This window comes from Otolemur garnettii, unplaced genomic scaffold (genome assembly GCF_000181295.1).
Source record: "Otolemur garnettii isolate 467f Iridium unplaced genomic scaffold, OtoGar3 scaffold00082, whole genome shotgun sequence".
In the NCBI taxonomy this organism is placed as follows: Eukaryota; Metazoa; Chordata; class Mammalia; order Primates; family Galagidae; genus Otolemur; species Otolemur garnettii.
This window is the reverse complement of record NW_003852477.1, coordinates 8,091,291-8,107,267: the sequence shown is the minus strand read 5'-3', so window position 1 is coordinate 8,107,267 and position 15,977 is coordinate 8,091,291. Positions and strand designations below refer to the sequence as shown.

The following is a 15,977-nucleotide window of genomic DNA, read 5'->3' as shown; positions in this document are numbered from 1 at the left end:
GGTAGTGTCATAGCTCACAGCAACCTCAAACTCTTGGGCTCAAGTGATTCTCTTGCCTCAGCCTCCTGAGTAGCTGGGACTACAGGCACTCACTACAATGCCTGGCTATTTTTAGAGAAAGGGTCTTGTTCTTGCTCAGGCTGGTCTCAAACCCATGAGCTCAGGCAATCCACCCACCTTGGCCTCCCAGAGTGCTAGGATTACAGGCGTGAACCACCATGCCTGGCCTTCATTATTTTTTTTTAAGACAGAGTCTCACTCTCTTGCCCTCAGTAGAGTTCGGTGACATCACAGCTCATAGCAACCTGAAACTCTTGGGCTTAAGAGACTCTCTTGCCTTAGCCTCCTGAGTAGCTAGGACTGTTGGCATTCACCACAATACCTGGTTAATTTTTCTGCTTTTTAGTAAAGACAGGGTCTCACTCTTGCTCAGGCTGGTCTGAAACTCCTGTGCTCAGGCAATCCACCCACCTCAGCCTCCCAGAGTGCTAGGATCAGAGGCTTGAGCCACCGTGCCAAGCCCAGTCCTTCAGCACTATTAACCCCAAGCCTCAGTCGTCATTATGGGTTGGCCTAACCCTAACTGCATGTTCTAGGATGACCCTGGGACCTGCTAACATTTAGTTGCCTCTAGAGCCCCATATAGTCCACAATCCTTACCCTAGTGGCACTGACATACACGGCCAGGCCGTAGGTCACACTCTGTACTGGCCACACTCAACACAATCCCCAGGGTATAGAGTTCACCCTCTGTGGTAACCCTGATTCAGTCTTGGCTACATTTGGGACCCTGACCCCAAGCTCCTCCCCTCACCATGTTAAGCAGCTCTTGCAACAGCCGATGGGTAGGAGGACCGTGGCTCTGCAGAACCTCTTGGAGGTGAGGGTAGCCGATGCGTTCTTTAAATACCTCCTGTGTAAAGTATCATGTGGGAGAAATGAGCACATGCATGGGCCCCAGAGCGAGCCAGTACCCATGGAACCCTGGAGGGGCTATGCCTCTGGGACACAGAGCTAGCAGGGTGGAAGAACCAAGTAGGTAGGACAGTCACCTCCTCAGTTCACTTGCTTTGCTCCAGGGAGCAAAATTCTTATGGCCACCAGCCAGGCCTATTCCGGGGACATGTGGTCAATTTAACTCCAACCCATAATCCACTGCTGCTGGGGGGCGTAGCATTCCCACCTTGGCTGATGGGGAGCCACTCATGATGCAGGTCAGCACTCTGACTACATGGACTGCAATGGCATCTGTGTCCTGGTCCAGAACCTTGGGGTAGGGAGGGGCAGTCAGGAGAGGTAGGTGCCTGCATACCACAGCTGGCAGCACTCTGCAGTAAAAGAGGTGCAAGCCAGGTATCCCAAGGCAGATGGCATCTGCTAGATTAGCTACCCTGTCAGGGTTCCAAGTCCTCTATTCCCCAACTGTTGTGACCCTGAAACTAAGGCCCTTTCAGCATGGCTTGGCAAGACCTTCTCTGACAAAGGGCCTTGGAAAGGGTCTCACTGGGACAGATTAACATTGGACACTCTCACTGCACCCCCCCCATCTCCTGCCTCTGATGGACTTAGGGCTCCAGCCCCCACCCATCCCCACCCGTCCCTACCCAAGCTAGACACACACGTGTAGGCAGGCCAGCATGTGCCCCATCACCCATAGAGATTGACAGGGGGTTGGGTAGGCAATCAATCACAGAATGTTAGAACCAGAAGAACCTTCGAGACCTTTAAGTCCTACCCTGCTCCCTGTCCCAGATTCAGGTGGGGACACTGAGGCTCAGCCTGGCTGAATCTGACAGCCATAGGCATGCTACTCACACCTCCTGCCCCACCCCGAGGAGCTGAGGCCTTAGGAGTTTGTCAGCAGATACTAGGCCATATTCTGGCTTGATGGGGTCTTTGGTCTCAGCTCTGCCTAACTCCACAAGTGACCTCAAGCAACTTTCTTCCCCCTTCCAGGCCTCAGTTTTATCATCTGTAAAAAGGAAGGGGAGTTCCCTTGCCCCAGCTGCTCTGTAAATGAATGCACATGCATGCTCTTGGAAAATGACTATGTCCAGAGTACACATGGGACTGGACTGCTCAGCCAGGGTAGGGGCTTTGGAAGTTGGGGCCCAGGTATTGAGCCACAAAAAGTGTGCCCCCAGCTGATACCCTGCAGCCTCCTCCAGCCCTCTGCAAGGTAAGGCAGGGAGTACATCGTGAAGGGCTGGGGATGCCCAGCAACCTGCTTAGGGACACAGGAAATAAGTGGCCCTATGTGGGAGACCCCTCCCCTGTGACTACACCCAAATCCTTGAATATCTGAGTTTCTATTTTCTCTTTTGAGAAATGGGGATGGGTGCTGAGAGTTTCGAAGGTTCTTCCCAGTTTGGCACAGCCTAACCCCAGCTCCCAATACTGACACCAGGCAGGACACAGACCACCTCCTGCCCCATTCCTTAGGATGGGGACTTGGAAAGTGGATGAGACAGCATAGGGGAACCGCGTCCATTGCTAGGCCATACCAGGCCTTACAGACATCTGCTGTAGTGCAGAAAGACTCCAAGTGGGAGTCCCAGAGTGTGGGTGCCTGAGCTGGTCACCCCAGGGTGGTACCTTCTGGACATCGGGCTCAGTCAGTAACCGGGTAGCCAGGTCACTGTCCCCCTCAGGGGGTGCCCGGGCCTGCAGGTACAGCTGTGGGGAAGGGGGAGGGCACAGGGTAGAGGAGGCAAAGAGAGGGGAGGAAGATGGGGGAGGGCAGGGTTAGATCAGGGCCAGGGGCAGCTGCCAGGCTTTTGCCCCAGAGGGAAGAGTGCCCCCACTAGGCCACCAGGCACTAGGGAAGAATAAGGGCACTGAGCCACCCATACCCTGCTCAGATGGGCAGTTGGGATGGATGAGTGGCCTGGAGTGAGCACTGCATCCAAAGCAGCTGAGCTCTCCTCCAGCCCCTGTACTTGGGGCCAAGGAAAGGGAAACCAGGGGCCAGGAAAGCTCCTGTGCCTCCGTACCAACCCCCCTCCTGCAGGATGCAGAGCCATCCCTATAGCCATGTCCCAGGCCCTCCCAGTGAAGTGCAGTCCATCCCACCAGCTGCAACCTCCCCCACCCCCCCACTCCCTGCCAGTCCCAGCCTATTTTGCTCAGCAGTAGCTCAGCACCTACACATGGCTCCCCCAGGGTCTGGGTTCTAGCCCCTACACTCCCAGCCTGGGCCCCACCCACCTTGCTGTTCTGAATGAGGCGAGTGAGGTGTTCAAAGCAATTGTTGCTGAGGAAGGTTGCTTGTAGCACTGGCCGGTCCTCACATGCCAGCATCATGGGGATGGCATCTGTGGAAGGGCCAAAGTCAGGCCCTGCCCAGTTTCCTCCAGACAGCCTTAAAAATCTTCTTTCCCATGCTGTCCAGTCCAGCTTTTCTATCATCACTTGGGTCTTCCCCTTGTGGTACCCTCTGCCCTAGTATGACTGGGAGGTCATACTCACCAAGCATGCTGACCCGGAGGGTGACGAGGGCCTCTTCAGAGCCTGAGCTCACACTAGCTGGCCAGTCGGCATTAAGGACGTGGAAGTAGCCCTCAAGCAAGGCACGGAGCTCTGGACCCCGAGGGGGTGTGCGGCTGGCATGCAGGACATGTACTGTGACCACCAGTGCCTCCAGTGCCAGTGGTACCAGGCAGGGGTCCTGGGCTGATTTATGGCCCCAGGCCCGCACCACACCCAGCAGGCCCTGCACAGAGCCGCTGCTCACAGCCATCTGCCCATTCTCCTGCAGATGTGAGTAGAGACAGGTAGCAGGCAAGGGGCTTATCCAGGAGAGAGACTCCAAGACGGCCACCCTCTAGCCCACAGGCTCAACACCCAGCCTACCTTTCCTCCTGCAAGGACTGCACCAAAGAGGTGAATGAGATGCAACAGCAGCATGGGAGGCAAATGATCTGCATCCTGCAGGCTCTCTGGGTAGGGGGTGGTAGGCAGGGCAGGACAATGTCACCAAGGTGGCAGGGCTGTGGACCCAGGGGACTGCACAAGAGGTAAGTGCCCTGGGGTGGAGGGGAAAGGGAGCTGGGCCAAGTAAAAGACCCAATCTTGGGGAGAAGACCTGGCTCTGCCTGGAGGAGTCCAAAAAGTCATGGTTGTATTCTAGGGGGTCTGAAAAGGACATAACCCTTCTTCAGTGGTCTTGAGGGTAACATGGATCTTCCCTGAGAACCCAACTGGTTCCCTAGATCCGTAAGCCCCCAAATGGGGGCCTCAGGGTGAGTACATCCACATGCCCCTCTGCTTCCCCATGGTGACCAGTGTTTAGTTTCTCTTTTTTCTTTTCTTTTTTTTTGAGACAGAGTCTCACTATGTCACCCTGGGTAGAGTACCATGGTGTCATAGCAATCTCAAACTCTTGGGCTTAAGTGATTCTCTTTCCTTAGCCTCCCAAGTAGCTGGGACTATAGGCGCCCACCACAATACCTGGCTATTTTTTGTTTGCAGTTGTCATTGTTGTTTAGCAGGCTGGGGCTGAGCTTGAACCCGCCAGCTTTGGTCTATGTGGACAGCACCTACTCACTGAGCTACAGGTGCCAAGCCTCTTATTTATTTATTTATTTATTTATTTTTTAGACTCACTTTGTCACCCTCAATAGAGTGCCATAGAGTCATAGCTCACAGCAACCTCAAACTCTTGGGCTTAAGCAAGTTTCCTGCCTCAGCCTCCCAAGTAGTGAGGACTACAGGCATCTGCCACAATGCCTGGCTGTTCTTAGAGATGGGGTCTATCTCTGGCTCAGGCTGGTCTTGAACTCGGGGTTTAGTTTCTCAGATGCAAATCTCCTGCTCCCTCTGCAGCTGTGACAGTTAGAGCTTCCCATACCCTGCTCTGGGGACCTGTTGTGTCTATTTTACCAATTCTACCACCCCCACTGGCCCTTACTGGCAACTTCTAGGAGCCTTCATAGTCTCATATGTGGGAGTCCCACTTGGCCTTGCTCCAGCAAAGCTGGATAGGATGCCAGGCCATGGACTGAAACCCAGAGGGCAGAAGGGACCTGCCCAGGATCACATGGGTGGGGGAGGGATGAGATTGGCATCCCTCCCTGGGGATGGGGCATTTGAGGTGATACCTGAGAACCTGCAGTTAGCCTATGAAGGGAAAGGACACAGCATTGACAAAGACCCTGGCAGGGGGTGACCCACAGCACTCTGTGGATGAGAGGACAGGCACCATGGCTGGGGAGCAGAGAGCAAGTAGGGGTGGAGAGAGCAGTGGGAGGAGTAGGATTTGGTCTTGAGGGTATCAGGCCATCACTGAGGCATTAACAATGGGGAGGAACAAAGTCCTCCCCATTGGGGACCCCATCTGAGGGAACAAAAGGCACCCTATCTGAGGGAAATGGAAGGCAGAGAGCTTCTGGGGTTGCCTTCCCTCCTGGAGCTGCTGACCCCACTCCAGACTCAGGCTTGCAGCTTCCCAAGGCCTCACAGAGACATTTCATATCTCAATAGGCCATGATCTTCTCAGAGCACTGCCTGCCCCTGTCTAGGCCATATCCCACTCTGAGCCCATCTACATTCCTGGCCAGTCTCCCTCTAATGCCCTGAGCTCATCTACATTCCTGGCCAGTCTCCCTCTAATGAGAGGACAGAGATGACTCAGGAGAGCAAGACTATCAGCAAGAACAGAGGTATCCTGGGTACCAGCTCCAATGGGAATAAGGAAGCAGGTAGAAACATCTACAGAAGGTAGCCAGTGTCTCCAGGAGAGGTGGAGCCTGGAGGATGGGCAGGTCAACCCTACCCTCATCTGAAGGGAGGCCCTCACTCCAGACTAGGAAAGAAATTACTCATTTTATCCAGGCTTACTTTTCATTTCTGTCTCTAAACTCCTACTTAGCTTTTGGAGGCCCCCTCAAACACAGCTGGTCCCAGCCACCACTGAGCTATGTATGGGATCAGGAAACTGAAGGAAGGGGCCTAGGTTTGGGGGTGGGGCCAGGTGGGGCAGGGGCAGGGCCTGACCTCGGAAGAAGTCGCTGAATTCACAGGGAAAAGCAGCAGGAGGGAACTTGTATTTGCTCTTCTCCTTGGAGCTGATGACTTCCCTGAGGGATGAGGCCAGGCAGATGAGCCCAGCTTTTACCCATCCTCACTCCCCACCATACCTTTGCTATAACCCAAGCCCCCATCTTCTCCCCAGCCTCCTCAGTTTCTCACCCACTATGCTGGCGCCGCCAGGTCTGGTAGGGGTCAAAGAGGCCCTCACAGAGGAGTAGGGCATGTAGGGCCACATTCTCCAGCTGGGTCCCACGGCCCTCTTCAGGGGGTGGGTGTCCTTTCAGCTATAGGCACAGGGAGAAAGGATGGAGGCTTATGACTCCAGTCATGACTCTTGCCTGCCTCTCCACACCCCCCCCCCCAAGGCTACCTCACCTCCGCCACCAATGCAGTCAGCAGTGCCAGCACCCGGGGCACTAGCACTTGGCCTCGGCCTGCCTCTACATTCCCCAGGTTCCTAGGAGAGCAAACGATGAAGAGATCACAAAAATTAGTCACGTCCCCTACTCTCCCTGGCCCACAGTGGCAGGCCCCTGCCCATGGAATGGACAACAGGGATTACCTGCAGAGAACAATGAAGAGCTTGAGCAGTAGCAGGGCCTGCTCAAGGTCTGCCTTGTCTAGCTGCTCGGCCAGGACATGCAGTGAGTCCAGTGGCAGCACCGGCACCTCTGCAGCTGCTTCCTCTGGCCTATAGGGACAGGAGTCACTGGGGTACCAAGGGCCCTTCAATCTTCCTGCCCTGACCTTGCCCTGTGTGCAGCTCCAACCTCACCTTCGTGGCTCCAGGGAGGACAGTGATATGGTCTTCTCAAAGGCACCTACAAAGGCCTTCAGCCACTGCTGCAGGTAGCCCAGGTCCTTCTGCAAGCAAAGGAGTTCAGGGGAATGAGAGAGGACAAAAGAGATACAGCGAACAGGAAAAGGACAAGGGAGTGTAGGTAGAGGTGGATCGTGAATGCAGATGGACATGGGGCATGGACAGGGTAAAGGCAGGGCAGTGGGGGAGAAAGGACGAGAAGTTGGAAGGTCAACATTAGAGGACTATAGTACACCTAGCCATCCCTGCTTCTCTCAGCCTCTAGTCTCTGCTCCTACCTCCCTAACCCTGTGACCCAGGCAGGCCAGACACTGTCAAGGGAGGGGCTTAAATGGGGTATGGTTGTGGCCCATACTGGTGCTAGGGCTGGAGCTCCTACACAGTAGCTACCCCCTACCCCAAGTCTTGGGCTGGGTCCTCGTCTGCTACCTCCTCCCAGCTTAGCAGCCACCACCTCAAGGAAAGCTTCTTTGACTGTGGGTCTTAGGACACTTGTGCACCACTGGACAGGCAGCCCCAGAAGAGAACACTTGGAACATCCCCCACACATACAGGTGGCAGGATGCCTTGCCTTGCCTTGCCTTGCCATGGGAATCTCCACCCACCCTCACTGGTTACCTGGACCCCAGGCCCCAGAGCAGGTTCCATGGGCAAGAGGGGTAGCGGCTGAACCTAAGTCTGGGTGCCGCCAGGGAACCTTTGGTGTGGACGGGAAATGTCTCCTCCCGCCCCAGGCAGGGGCAGGAAGCGCAGAGTCACGGTGGGGGAGGGAGGCCGCTTCCTCCCTGCAGACCGCAGGGATGTGGGGGGGCCTGGGCACCCTGAGCCCAGCGAGCAGCCTACAAGGGACCTAGTCCAATGTCGGGGGCAGGGTGTGAAGCAAAGAGGGCAGGGTCACTCTGCCATGGGTGGAATTTGTGAGCCAGAGACTAGTTTTCCAAGCATGAGCTCTAGGCCTGGAGGAGTAGGCTCTGATCCCCGCTGCTGTTGCAACCTTCATTTAAGGCACACGCAGGTCCCTGACGTGGGTCCAAGGCCTCAGGACCAGGGGACGATGTGGAACACCCATCCATACTTTGCCTCATGTCCTATATCCCAGCCCTCCCTCCTGGACCCTGCAGGTCTCTCTGTTCAGAGACACAGCTGAGTAAGTCCTAGGCTAGCCCCAATCTTCCTAACCTCTGAGTCCCTCCCAGGGTAGGGGGTGGTGGTGGTGACCTGTACCTGAGCTCTTCCTTCCATCTCTCCCTCCCTTTGCTGGCCCCATCTGGAGATTCTGACCAGTTGAGCCCAAAGGCAGTTTTCTTTCCCAGAGTCAGAAAGGTGGGGCAGGGACTAGAGTAGAGAAAGATGAAGAGACAAGGGACACATCATGGTCAGCACCCAGCAGGCCTGGGGCTACTCCCTAGGGGCCATGAACCTCATACCAAGAACCCCCAGAACTATCTTTGCTAATTTTTGCAGCCTGTGGGCTCCAGACCCCAGGGCCAGATTTGAATGGGCCCCTGAGAAGGAAGCCTGACCCCAGCAGACCTGGGATAGAACAGCTGTCCACCCTGTGTTTGGGGACTTTCCTTGTGCATTTTGGCACAGATCCAAAGCCCAGGCAAGTCAGAGAAGGACTAAAGCCACCAAGGCACAGGACCGCATCTCTGTGACTTTTTGTCAGTTAGTTATGTTTGTTGACCTCTCTACCTTCTGCTGCTGGCAGCCTCCCCAGCAACCAGCAAGGAGACCAAAATGCCCAGATCCTGAAACAGCAGAGGACATCAGGGCTCCTGTTCCACTTCTTCTCAACCTCTCCCATTACACATGAGGAAATGGGAGGCCCCAGAGGGGATGCTTCATCCATTACCTCAGCTTCAGCTGTACTTTGCAGATGCTAAAATCCAGATTTTGTCCTAGGCCAGGACAACTCATGGCTGCTAACTAGCCAGTCCAAGCTCACCATGTGACACCTGACCCCTGCCTGGCCCACAGACCCATCTGCCTTCAAAAGTGTCTTCAACAATGTATTTCCATCTCCAACCCCCAATCAAGCTGGTTATCTCTTACCCAAAATGTGGGTTTTTCCTGCCAGCTGCAGCTCTTCTAAGCACCTGAAGCCCAAATTTGATCATGTCCCCCTCCCTCTCTCCAATAAATACTCAATTGCTAAGCCTGGCATTCCAAGCCCTGGTCTAACCAGGGGCTGCTTCTCCAGCCTTTCCACCCCTCCCTGTCTGTGTTTCACATCCTTCTGTCCAGGGCTCTGCCCACCCTGGGTTCTATTGACTTAGGCTTTTGGTACTTTAGCAAGAACCTTCCCCTACCTCCACCCCATGGCCATCATCTGGGTTAGCAGCCTTCCCTGAACAGGGGTGGATCACTCAAACTCTGCACACTCCTGCTTTCTGTCCCTAGAATCACACCCTTAGCCTGTCCAGTCCTGCAAATTCTCAGCAGGTCCGGGTTCAGGGCTGGGGCAATCAAGGCAGCTTTTGTGAGCTCTGGAGGAAGCATGAAGGGGTCTCTAAAATGTACTACTAGGCAGTAGTGGGGGTAGCTGCCTGTCCAACCTCTCTAGGTCTCATTTTTTCTCCTTGGGAGGTCTTGGGCCAGCTCTGACCTGGACCCTCATGACATGAGGCTCTGGTATGTAGGGGTATGGGAGCCCCTTTAGGAGCCAGGGTCAGAAGACAGAACAGGGTGTGGCTTGGTGCCCATAGCTCAACCAGCCATGTACATCGAAGCTGATGGGTTCGAACCCAACCCCGGCCTGCTAAAACAACAATGACAACTCCAAACAAACAAAAAATAGCTGGGCATTGTGAGGGGTACCTGTAGTCTCAGCTGCTTGGGAAGCTGAGGCAGAGAATTGCTTAAGCCCAAGAGTTCGAGGTTGCTGTGAACTGTGACGCCACAGCACTCTACTGAGGGCAACATAATGAGACTCTGTCTCAAAAAAAAAAAAAGACAGAACAGGGTAGGGGAAAAGAACAAGGTGCTAGTGCTTACTGCATGTGAAGGAGTCCAGAGCCCAGCAGGAGGGGCTGTGATGCTCCGGCTCTTCATTCTCCCCCTGAAGCCTTTGCCATAGTCAGGCCCTTCCTCCCGCCCAGCTTTGGAGCAGGAACCTGAGGCAGTGTCACCCCTTTCCCCTACCCAGCCCTTCCCGAGGGCAGGGCAGGAAAGGCCACACCTGCCAAGCCTTCCCCAGGTAAGTGGTGCCAGGCCTTGTGGTAGGTGAGAATGCTGTGGGTATGGGGAAGCTAGTATCCCTGGAAAAAGAGGGTCTTGTGGTTGTCCCTATAGGGACCCCAACCAGCCATGCAGGTGAGGGGCTCCCAAGAACTGGTTGGGCTCAAACAAGTTCCATGTAGCAGGCCATGGAACTGCCACTGCCTGGGTACTGTGGTAACCTGAAGGGCTGAGGGCAGGTGGCTGTAGCATTGAGCAGGGGAGGGGGGGGGTATCTGCCAGGGGGAACAGGGGCAGCAGAGGTGTCTGACATCATGCTGCCCCCTGGACTCTGCTTGACCTGTCCCAAGCCCAGCACACAGTGGTCTCCAGTAGACATCAGTCACCATCACTGCCTGATCAGCCAGTCACCCATCCTACCAGAAGTTCCCATCTTTAGAGCAAGTCCACCTCCCTGTACATCCAAGGCCCGTTATAGGTGGTGCCCATCTCATCTCCAGCCTCCATACTCCAAACCCAGCTACTTGGGAGGCTGAGGCAAGAGAATCACTTAAGCCCAAGAGTTTGAGGTTGCTGTGAGCTGTGCCACCACGGCACTCCTACTGAGGGTGACATAGTGAGACTCTGTCTCAAAAACAAAAACAAAAAAACCCATACCTATGCTTAATGGGCAAAAAGTTCTCCAGCCACACCTCCCCAACACCAGGTGAGGATGAGTGGGAGCTTCAATCCAGGGGCTCAGGTCTGCCTAAACTCCTGGCATTCTAGAACAACACTCCTTAGCCCTCTCTGTGAGTGATAGGTAAGAGGCATGGAACTCTTGGTTCACTGGCAAAGCTGAGGACTCCAGGGCTGGTTGCCATATTGAAGGAGTGCAGGGGAGATCTAGGAGCAGGTAGGAAGAGGAGATCACAGCTCAAAAGTGGGGACTCCTCTTAGTCAGAGGAGCCCAGGTGGTGGTGAACATTCTATTTCCAGGGACAGACAAGCAGAAATGTGGCAGGGTGGGGTAGGGTATATCTTCTGGCAAGTGTAGATCAACTTCCCACTCAGCATCATGTGGAGGAGGGCAATGTCAACTAAAGATGGCTTTGGGCTTTACACAAGGTAAAGGGCTAACCATCTCTTTTTACTATCACTATGGAAACTGAAAATTTCCTTCCAGGGTCCTCACAGTAACTGACCTTGTTTTTATGGGGACCCCAGACTTCCCATCAGCTCCCCAGTTGCTAGAACAACTTCAGGGATTACCAGCACTCCACACCCCAGGCTCTGTGCTAATCTTCCCATCACCTCGTTGCTCCCCCTTCAGTTGCCGTGGCCACAGAGTTAGGGAGAATGAAACCCCAGTTGTCCCTCTGAGGTGCTGAGAGAGACCAAGTACCAGGGGGCTTTTCTACCTTTCCTTTACCCATTTTAAGATGGTAAACTGAGGCACAGAAGGAATATAACCCAGATAAAGTTCCACAGAACCTGGTCACATTTCCATGATGCTGTATAGATGGTTAGTCAGGGATAAGAGATGGTGACTGGGGGGAAGAGGGCAGAGCAAGGTCAATTCTGGCTCACCCTAACCTGACTAGAGTTCTCTGAGTCTTCTATGGCATAACTAGAGAATTTAGCTTGTGATCCCCATTTGAATCTGAGGGTTTGTCCTGCCCTGACCTTTGTGACCTGGAGTGCCCCTCAGCTCTTGGTGCCTCCCGCAAACTGCCCCCTTTCACTGTGAGGGCCGTTGAACAATATCACTCCATTGCTCCAGCCTGAAAGGGACCCACTCATTTGCATGTTGCTTTACATTAATTTTTACATGCTGCACAACTGCCAGTCTGTCAGGAGCTGTCCTCCATCCCCTTATCCTCTCACACCCTGGCCATGCCTTCCCTGGCCGGGGCTCTGGTGAGTTCAGAATCCTTGGGATGTGACCTGACCCTCCACCAAGTCTCCTTGGCTACCTCTGCCAGTCCCTTACTTCTGACAACTTGTTTCTTATATTTCCCAATTCCATGTGCTTGCTCTGGCTGTTCCTGTTCCCTTAGCCATCAAGGCCCAAACTCAGCCTCCTCTGGGATGCCTTCCTGGATTGGTCACTACTGTGGGGTCCATCTCTATCCAGTCATTCAGTGACTACCCAAGGAGCACCTACTAAATGCAAGGTCCAACCACCTTGGTTTCCCCACTAGAACCCTGAGGAACCCTGAGTGATGTCCAGGGCACTTGGACCCTTCCCTCCTCTCTCAGTAGTTATTCACAGCCCTCTTGCCCACCATGTGGCCCCCAGTTGAGCTGGGCCTACATAGGGAAGGGGTGGATGCATCTAAACCTGGGGTCTTTAAGGTGAGAAGGGCAGGGGGGGCGCTCCTTTTCCCCCATCCCCACCCAGACCCACAACTGGGGAAACAGGTTTACCAGCTGATGTCAGCTCTCACTACCGACTGGGAGGGGCACAGGTGTTGCTGGCTGGGTGCATGCCAACTCAGGGTCTCTTAACATCCTCTATCAGTTCCTCCCCTCACCTTGTACTTTCCCTCCCCCAAGCACACATACAATAGGTCCCTAGCAGGACTCAAAATTACACAGCACTATCCCTCCCTGGGAGCTCAGCACAAGGGGTGGGGATGGTGTTCCGGGAGCAGGAGCAGGACCAGGCAGCAGGAAGGCAGTGCTGGGAGGCTGGCCTTGCTTCCTCTCCCTGGGCAGGCTGGCTCCGCCTGCTCCTGGGTATGCTCTCACATCCTGGATTTGTTTGCCTGGCCCCAGGATGCCCCCTGCCTGCCCAGGCTTCCAAAGCTACCACCAGCCATCCTGTGCCCCATGCCTGTCCAGTGAGGGGATGAGCTGAGGGCAGAGGTACCAGCACAGATACTGAGTGCTAAACACCTTCTGAGGAGGTAAGAGGCAGGTAACTGCAGAGCTCAGCTAGAAGGGGCAGCAAGGGGCAACCATGCTGCAGGTACAGTCCCGGTATCTATCTGGGTCTGTCAGAACACTCCAAGCAGCCTGCCATCCAGCCTGAAGAACTATCATTAACATCTCTCAGATGAATTTAAGCCCCCTTCACCTGGTCATGAACCAAGAACCTGCCCTGAGCTAAGGAGCAATTACAGGTAGGAAGACCAGAGTAGTTTCCCCTCAGACTCTTTGCTCTTTCACATGGACCAGCCATTGGAGATGGAGACAGAAAGGCTGGGGTGAGGGGACACGATGGCTACAGAGAAGCAAGGAGCTCTTTGTGGTCTAGGCTAGCCATAGTGGCTATCCCTCTGCAGAGTCCTGGCAGCCCCCAGAGGTCAGGGCTGTGTCAGTTTTATAAGCGGGGAAGCAGAGGCTCTGAAGTACAGACTTTGGATTGGCCTGGTTCACACCAAACAGGGACTCTACTCCATCCACTGCCTCCTGCCAGGGACCTGGACCTCTCACAACCTGGACAGTAGAAAGAGGTTATGGCCCTTATGGCCTGGATTCCAGTCCTTGGGAGATGTTTAGTCAGCCTCTTCAGAGGGCCAGCTGGTCTGAGCATGAACACCCCCCCCCCAGTGACAAGCTGTTCAGGGGCATACAATGATCCATTGTGCCCAGGACACACCTGAGCCAGAAGCATGATGCCAGGCAGGTGCAGGGAGGGGGGAGTGTGTTGGGTAAAAGGCAGGGAGGTGTTACGTACGGATCCCTCCTTGCTGTGGGTGCAGGAAGAAAGTAAAAGCTTATGTGTGTGAGACAGAGTTTGAAGGACACCAAATTCTTAGCGGATGGGATATCAGGATTAGTTACTTCTTTCACCTTCTAAGGCCACCTTTGGTGGTTTCTGAGACAAGGGAGCCCAGGAGAAAAGGGCCTCCCTCCAGCCCTTTCAGGCATTCCTCCTGACCTCAAGCCCCCAATCCCACCCTCTGCATCCCAAGCAAAATCTTATCTTCCACTCTTAGAGAGGTGGGGGGGGCACTCTCCCTCCAAACGTGGGTGGGTGGGGCTGCCTCAAGTCCAAGAAGACCTTATTACTGCCTGTTCCTGGAGACGTCTGGCTTGAGAAGGGCTCGCGGCAGGAGCATCCCCTCTCCAGCCCCTACCCCTACCTGCCCAGACCTCCTAACATATTCAGACTCGTTGGCCACGACCATCTAAGTGGACCGCACCCACAAGAGGAGCAGCCCACAGGCAAACTGAATCCCACTCTTCTCCTCTCCCCCGTCAGTCTCCAGTTCTTTCCAAGCCTCAGTTTCCTCATCCATAAAGCGGCGAGTGTCCAGTTGCCTCGACCCAGGACCTTCTGCTCCTGCAAGCAAGACTCAGGCTGCACGGTCCCTCTAGAGGGGTTACCATGAAGTGCGCGCCCGCGATCTCCGATCCTCAGGTGTAAGTACCAGAGGCACCGGCTGGCCGGGGGCACACACGTGTGTGGGGAGGTGGAGGACATCCCGCATGCGCGCGCACATCTCCTCAGCCCCTGCATCGCTGCGAGCAGGTGCAACCAGCGCCGGGTGCGAGAAGCAAGGGGCACGGAGGGGGGCAGGGCGGGCTCACCTGCGCGTCATAGAGCAGCCACAATTCGTACAGCCGCTCTGAGGCGGCCATGTCCCGGCCTGGCTCCGGCCCCCGCTGCGCGCCACCTGTCGCCGCCTCCTCCGCGCCGCCCGCCGGTTGCCCCGGGCCAGGCCCATGGGCGGAGGGCGTCACTCCGGGGTGGAGCGGCGCGGTACCACTTAGGGGAAGTCTGCGGCTCTGACCCCCGCCACGCTGAGCCGCCCAAGTCAGCACGCCCCTCCTCCTCGCGGACCGCCGCCCGGCTTCCTGCACTTCACCGCAGCCACCGCCGCCCCGCCTCTCCCGGGACCGAGCAAAGGGCGGAGAGCCGGGCAGGAGGAGGAGCCTAAGGTCAGGGCGGCCAGGGAGAGTGCTGCGCCGCCCCGCCGGCTGCAGGCCGCGCCTCCACTGTGCCTCTGGTAAGGCCAGTCTGAGCCTCCGGGACAGAGAGACGATGGGTTGGGATCAGCGATTCAATGCTTGCCCAGCGTCTGGATCCTCCAGGGACGCAACCGCCTGGTTGGATTTGCCGCCAGTCGGGAAGAGGCTGCAGGCCGCGTGGGGATGGCCAAGGTCCTTTACATAGCCACCTACATGATGACCACTTGTAGCGCTTACCACGTGCCATTCTAAGAGCTTTATGGGAAGACCGAAACGCCACTTTTGAGTTACAGCTGTTTGTGGAGTAGGATTAGAGGGGGAACAGAGAGTAGCAGGACTATCCTGAAATACCTTCAGGGCAGCGGTGCTCTCGGTGGGTCTTTTTCCTCCTCCCTCCAAGCCTTCCCAGATGCTTCAGTGGAGGCGACCTTCACTCCAGGGCCCAGCGTTTACTTCACATTTTCATTCCTTTAACTCAGTATTTTCCAACCTTTTTTTTTTTTTAAATCTCACCGCACACTTGAACCTATAAACTTTCGCTGCCACATATGTTGACCAAAAAAAGTACAAAAAGAATATATTTACAGTGCTTTGAACGTCTTTTGGAAGTAATTTAATTAATGATTTTTAAATATTTTCATGGCACACCTAAGATCCTCTCGTGGCACACCAGTATGCAGAGGGTCGGTTTACCGGTTGAAAATCACTGCTTTAACCTCACGAGGTGAGTGTCTTATGGCTCTGTTTTACAGATGGAAAAACTGAGGCCCAGATAGGCCAAATGAGGACCACCTGGGCAGCCAGGGCCAGCAGGAACAAAGACCTAGGCCTGATTGATTATGCTGGGTCACTACCATCATCACCCCTGTGCCCCTTTTCTTGTGCCCCGACTGCCTGTGACAGGGATCAGACCCTTTGTTAGAGCTGGGGGCAAGTTTGTCTGCCCCAGAAAGATACTATTGGTCCTAGGAATTGATCAGTCTAGGGACCTCTAGACCTTGAGTAGCCTAGAGAAGACAAACCCTGCCTGCATAACTATCCTGTT

General features: G+C 55.0%; 1 protein-coding gene across 2 annotated transcripts in view; it reads right to left on the bottom strand.

Moving 5' to 3' along the window:
• Window positions 1-14,795, bottom strand: part of NBEAL2 (neurobeachin like 2) — a 30,195-nt gene extending 15,400 nt beyond the window's left edge. Inside the window, exons 1-12 of one of the 2 annotated variants that reach the window (XM_003794533.3) lie at window positions 14,552-14,795; window positions 6,806-6,894; window positions 6,593-6,721; window positions 6,406-6,487; window positions 6,190-6,314; window positions 5,995-6,077; window positions 3,853-3,938; window positions 3,469-3,751; window positions 3,208-3,314; window positions 2,596-2,676; window positions 1,184-1,267; window positions 815-913 (exon numbers count right to left, since the gene is read on the bottom strand). In XM_003794533.3, coding sequence (XP_003794581.1) covers window positions 815-913; window positions 1,184-1,267; window positions 2,596-2,676; window positions 3,208-3,314; window positions 3,469-3,751; window positions 3,853-3,938; window positions 5,995-6,077; window positions 6,190-6,314; window positions 6,406-6,487; window positions 6,593-6,721; window positions 6,806-6,894; window positions 14,552-14,602 — 1,299 coding nt within the window. In that variant the 5' untranslated portion in view covers window positions 14,603-14,795. The remainder of the gene's footprint in view (window positions 1-814; window positions 914-1,183; window positions 1,268-2,595; window positions 2,677-3,207; window positions 3,315-3,468; window positions 3,752-3,852; window positions 3,939-5,994; window positions 6,078-6,189; window positions 6,315-6,405; window positions 6,488-6,592; window positions 6,722-6,805; window positions 6,895-14,551) is intronic. The other variant, XM_023515930.1, reaches the window with a different exon arrangement.
• Window positions 14,796-15,977: the final 1,182 nt, after the last annotated feature.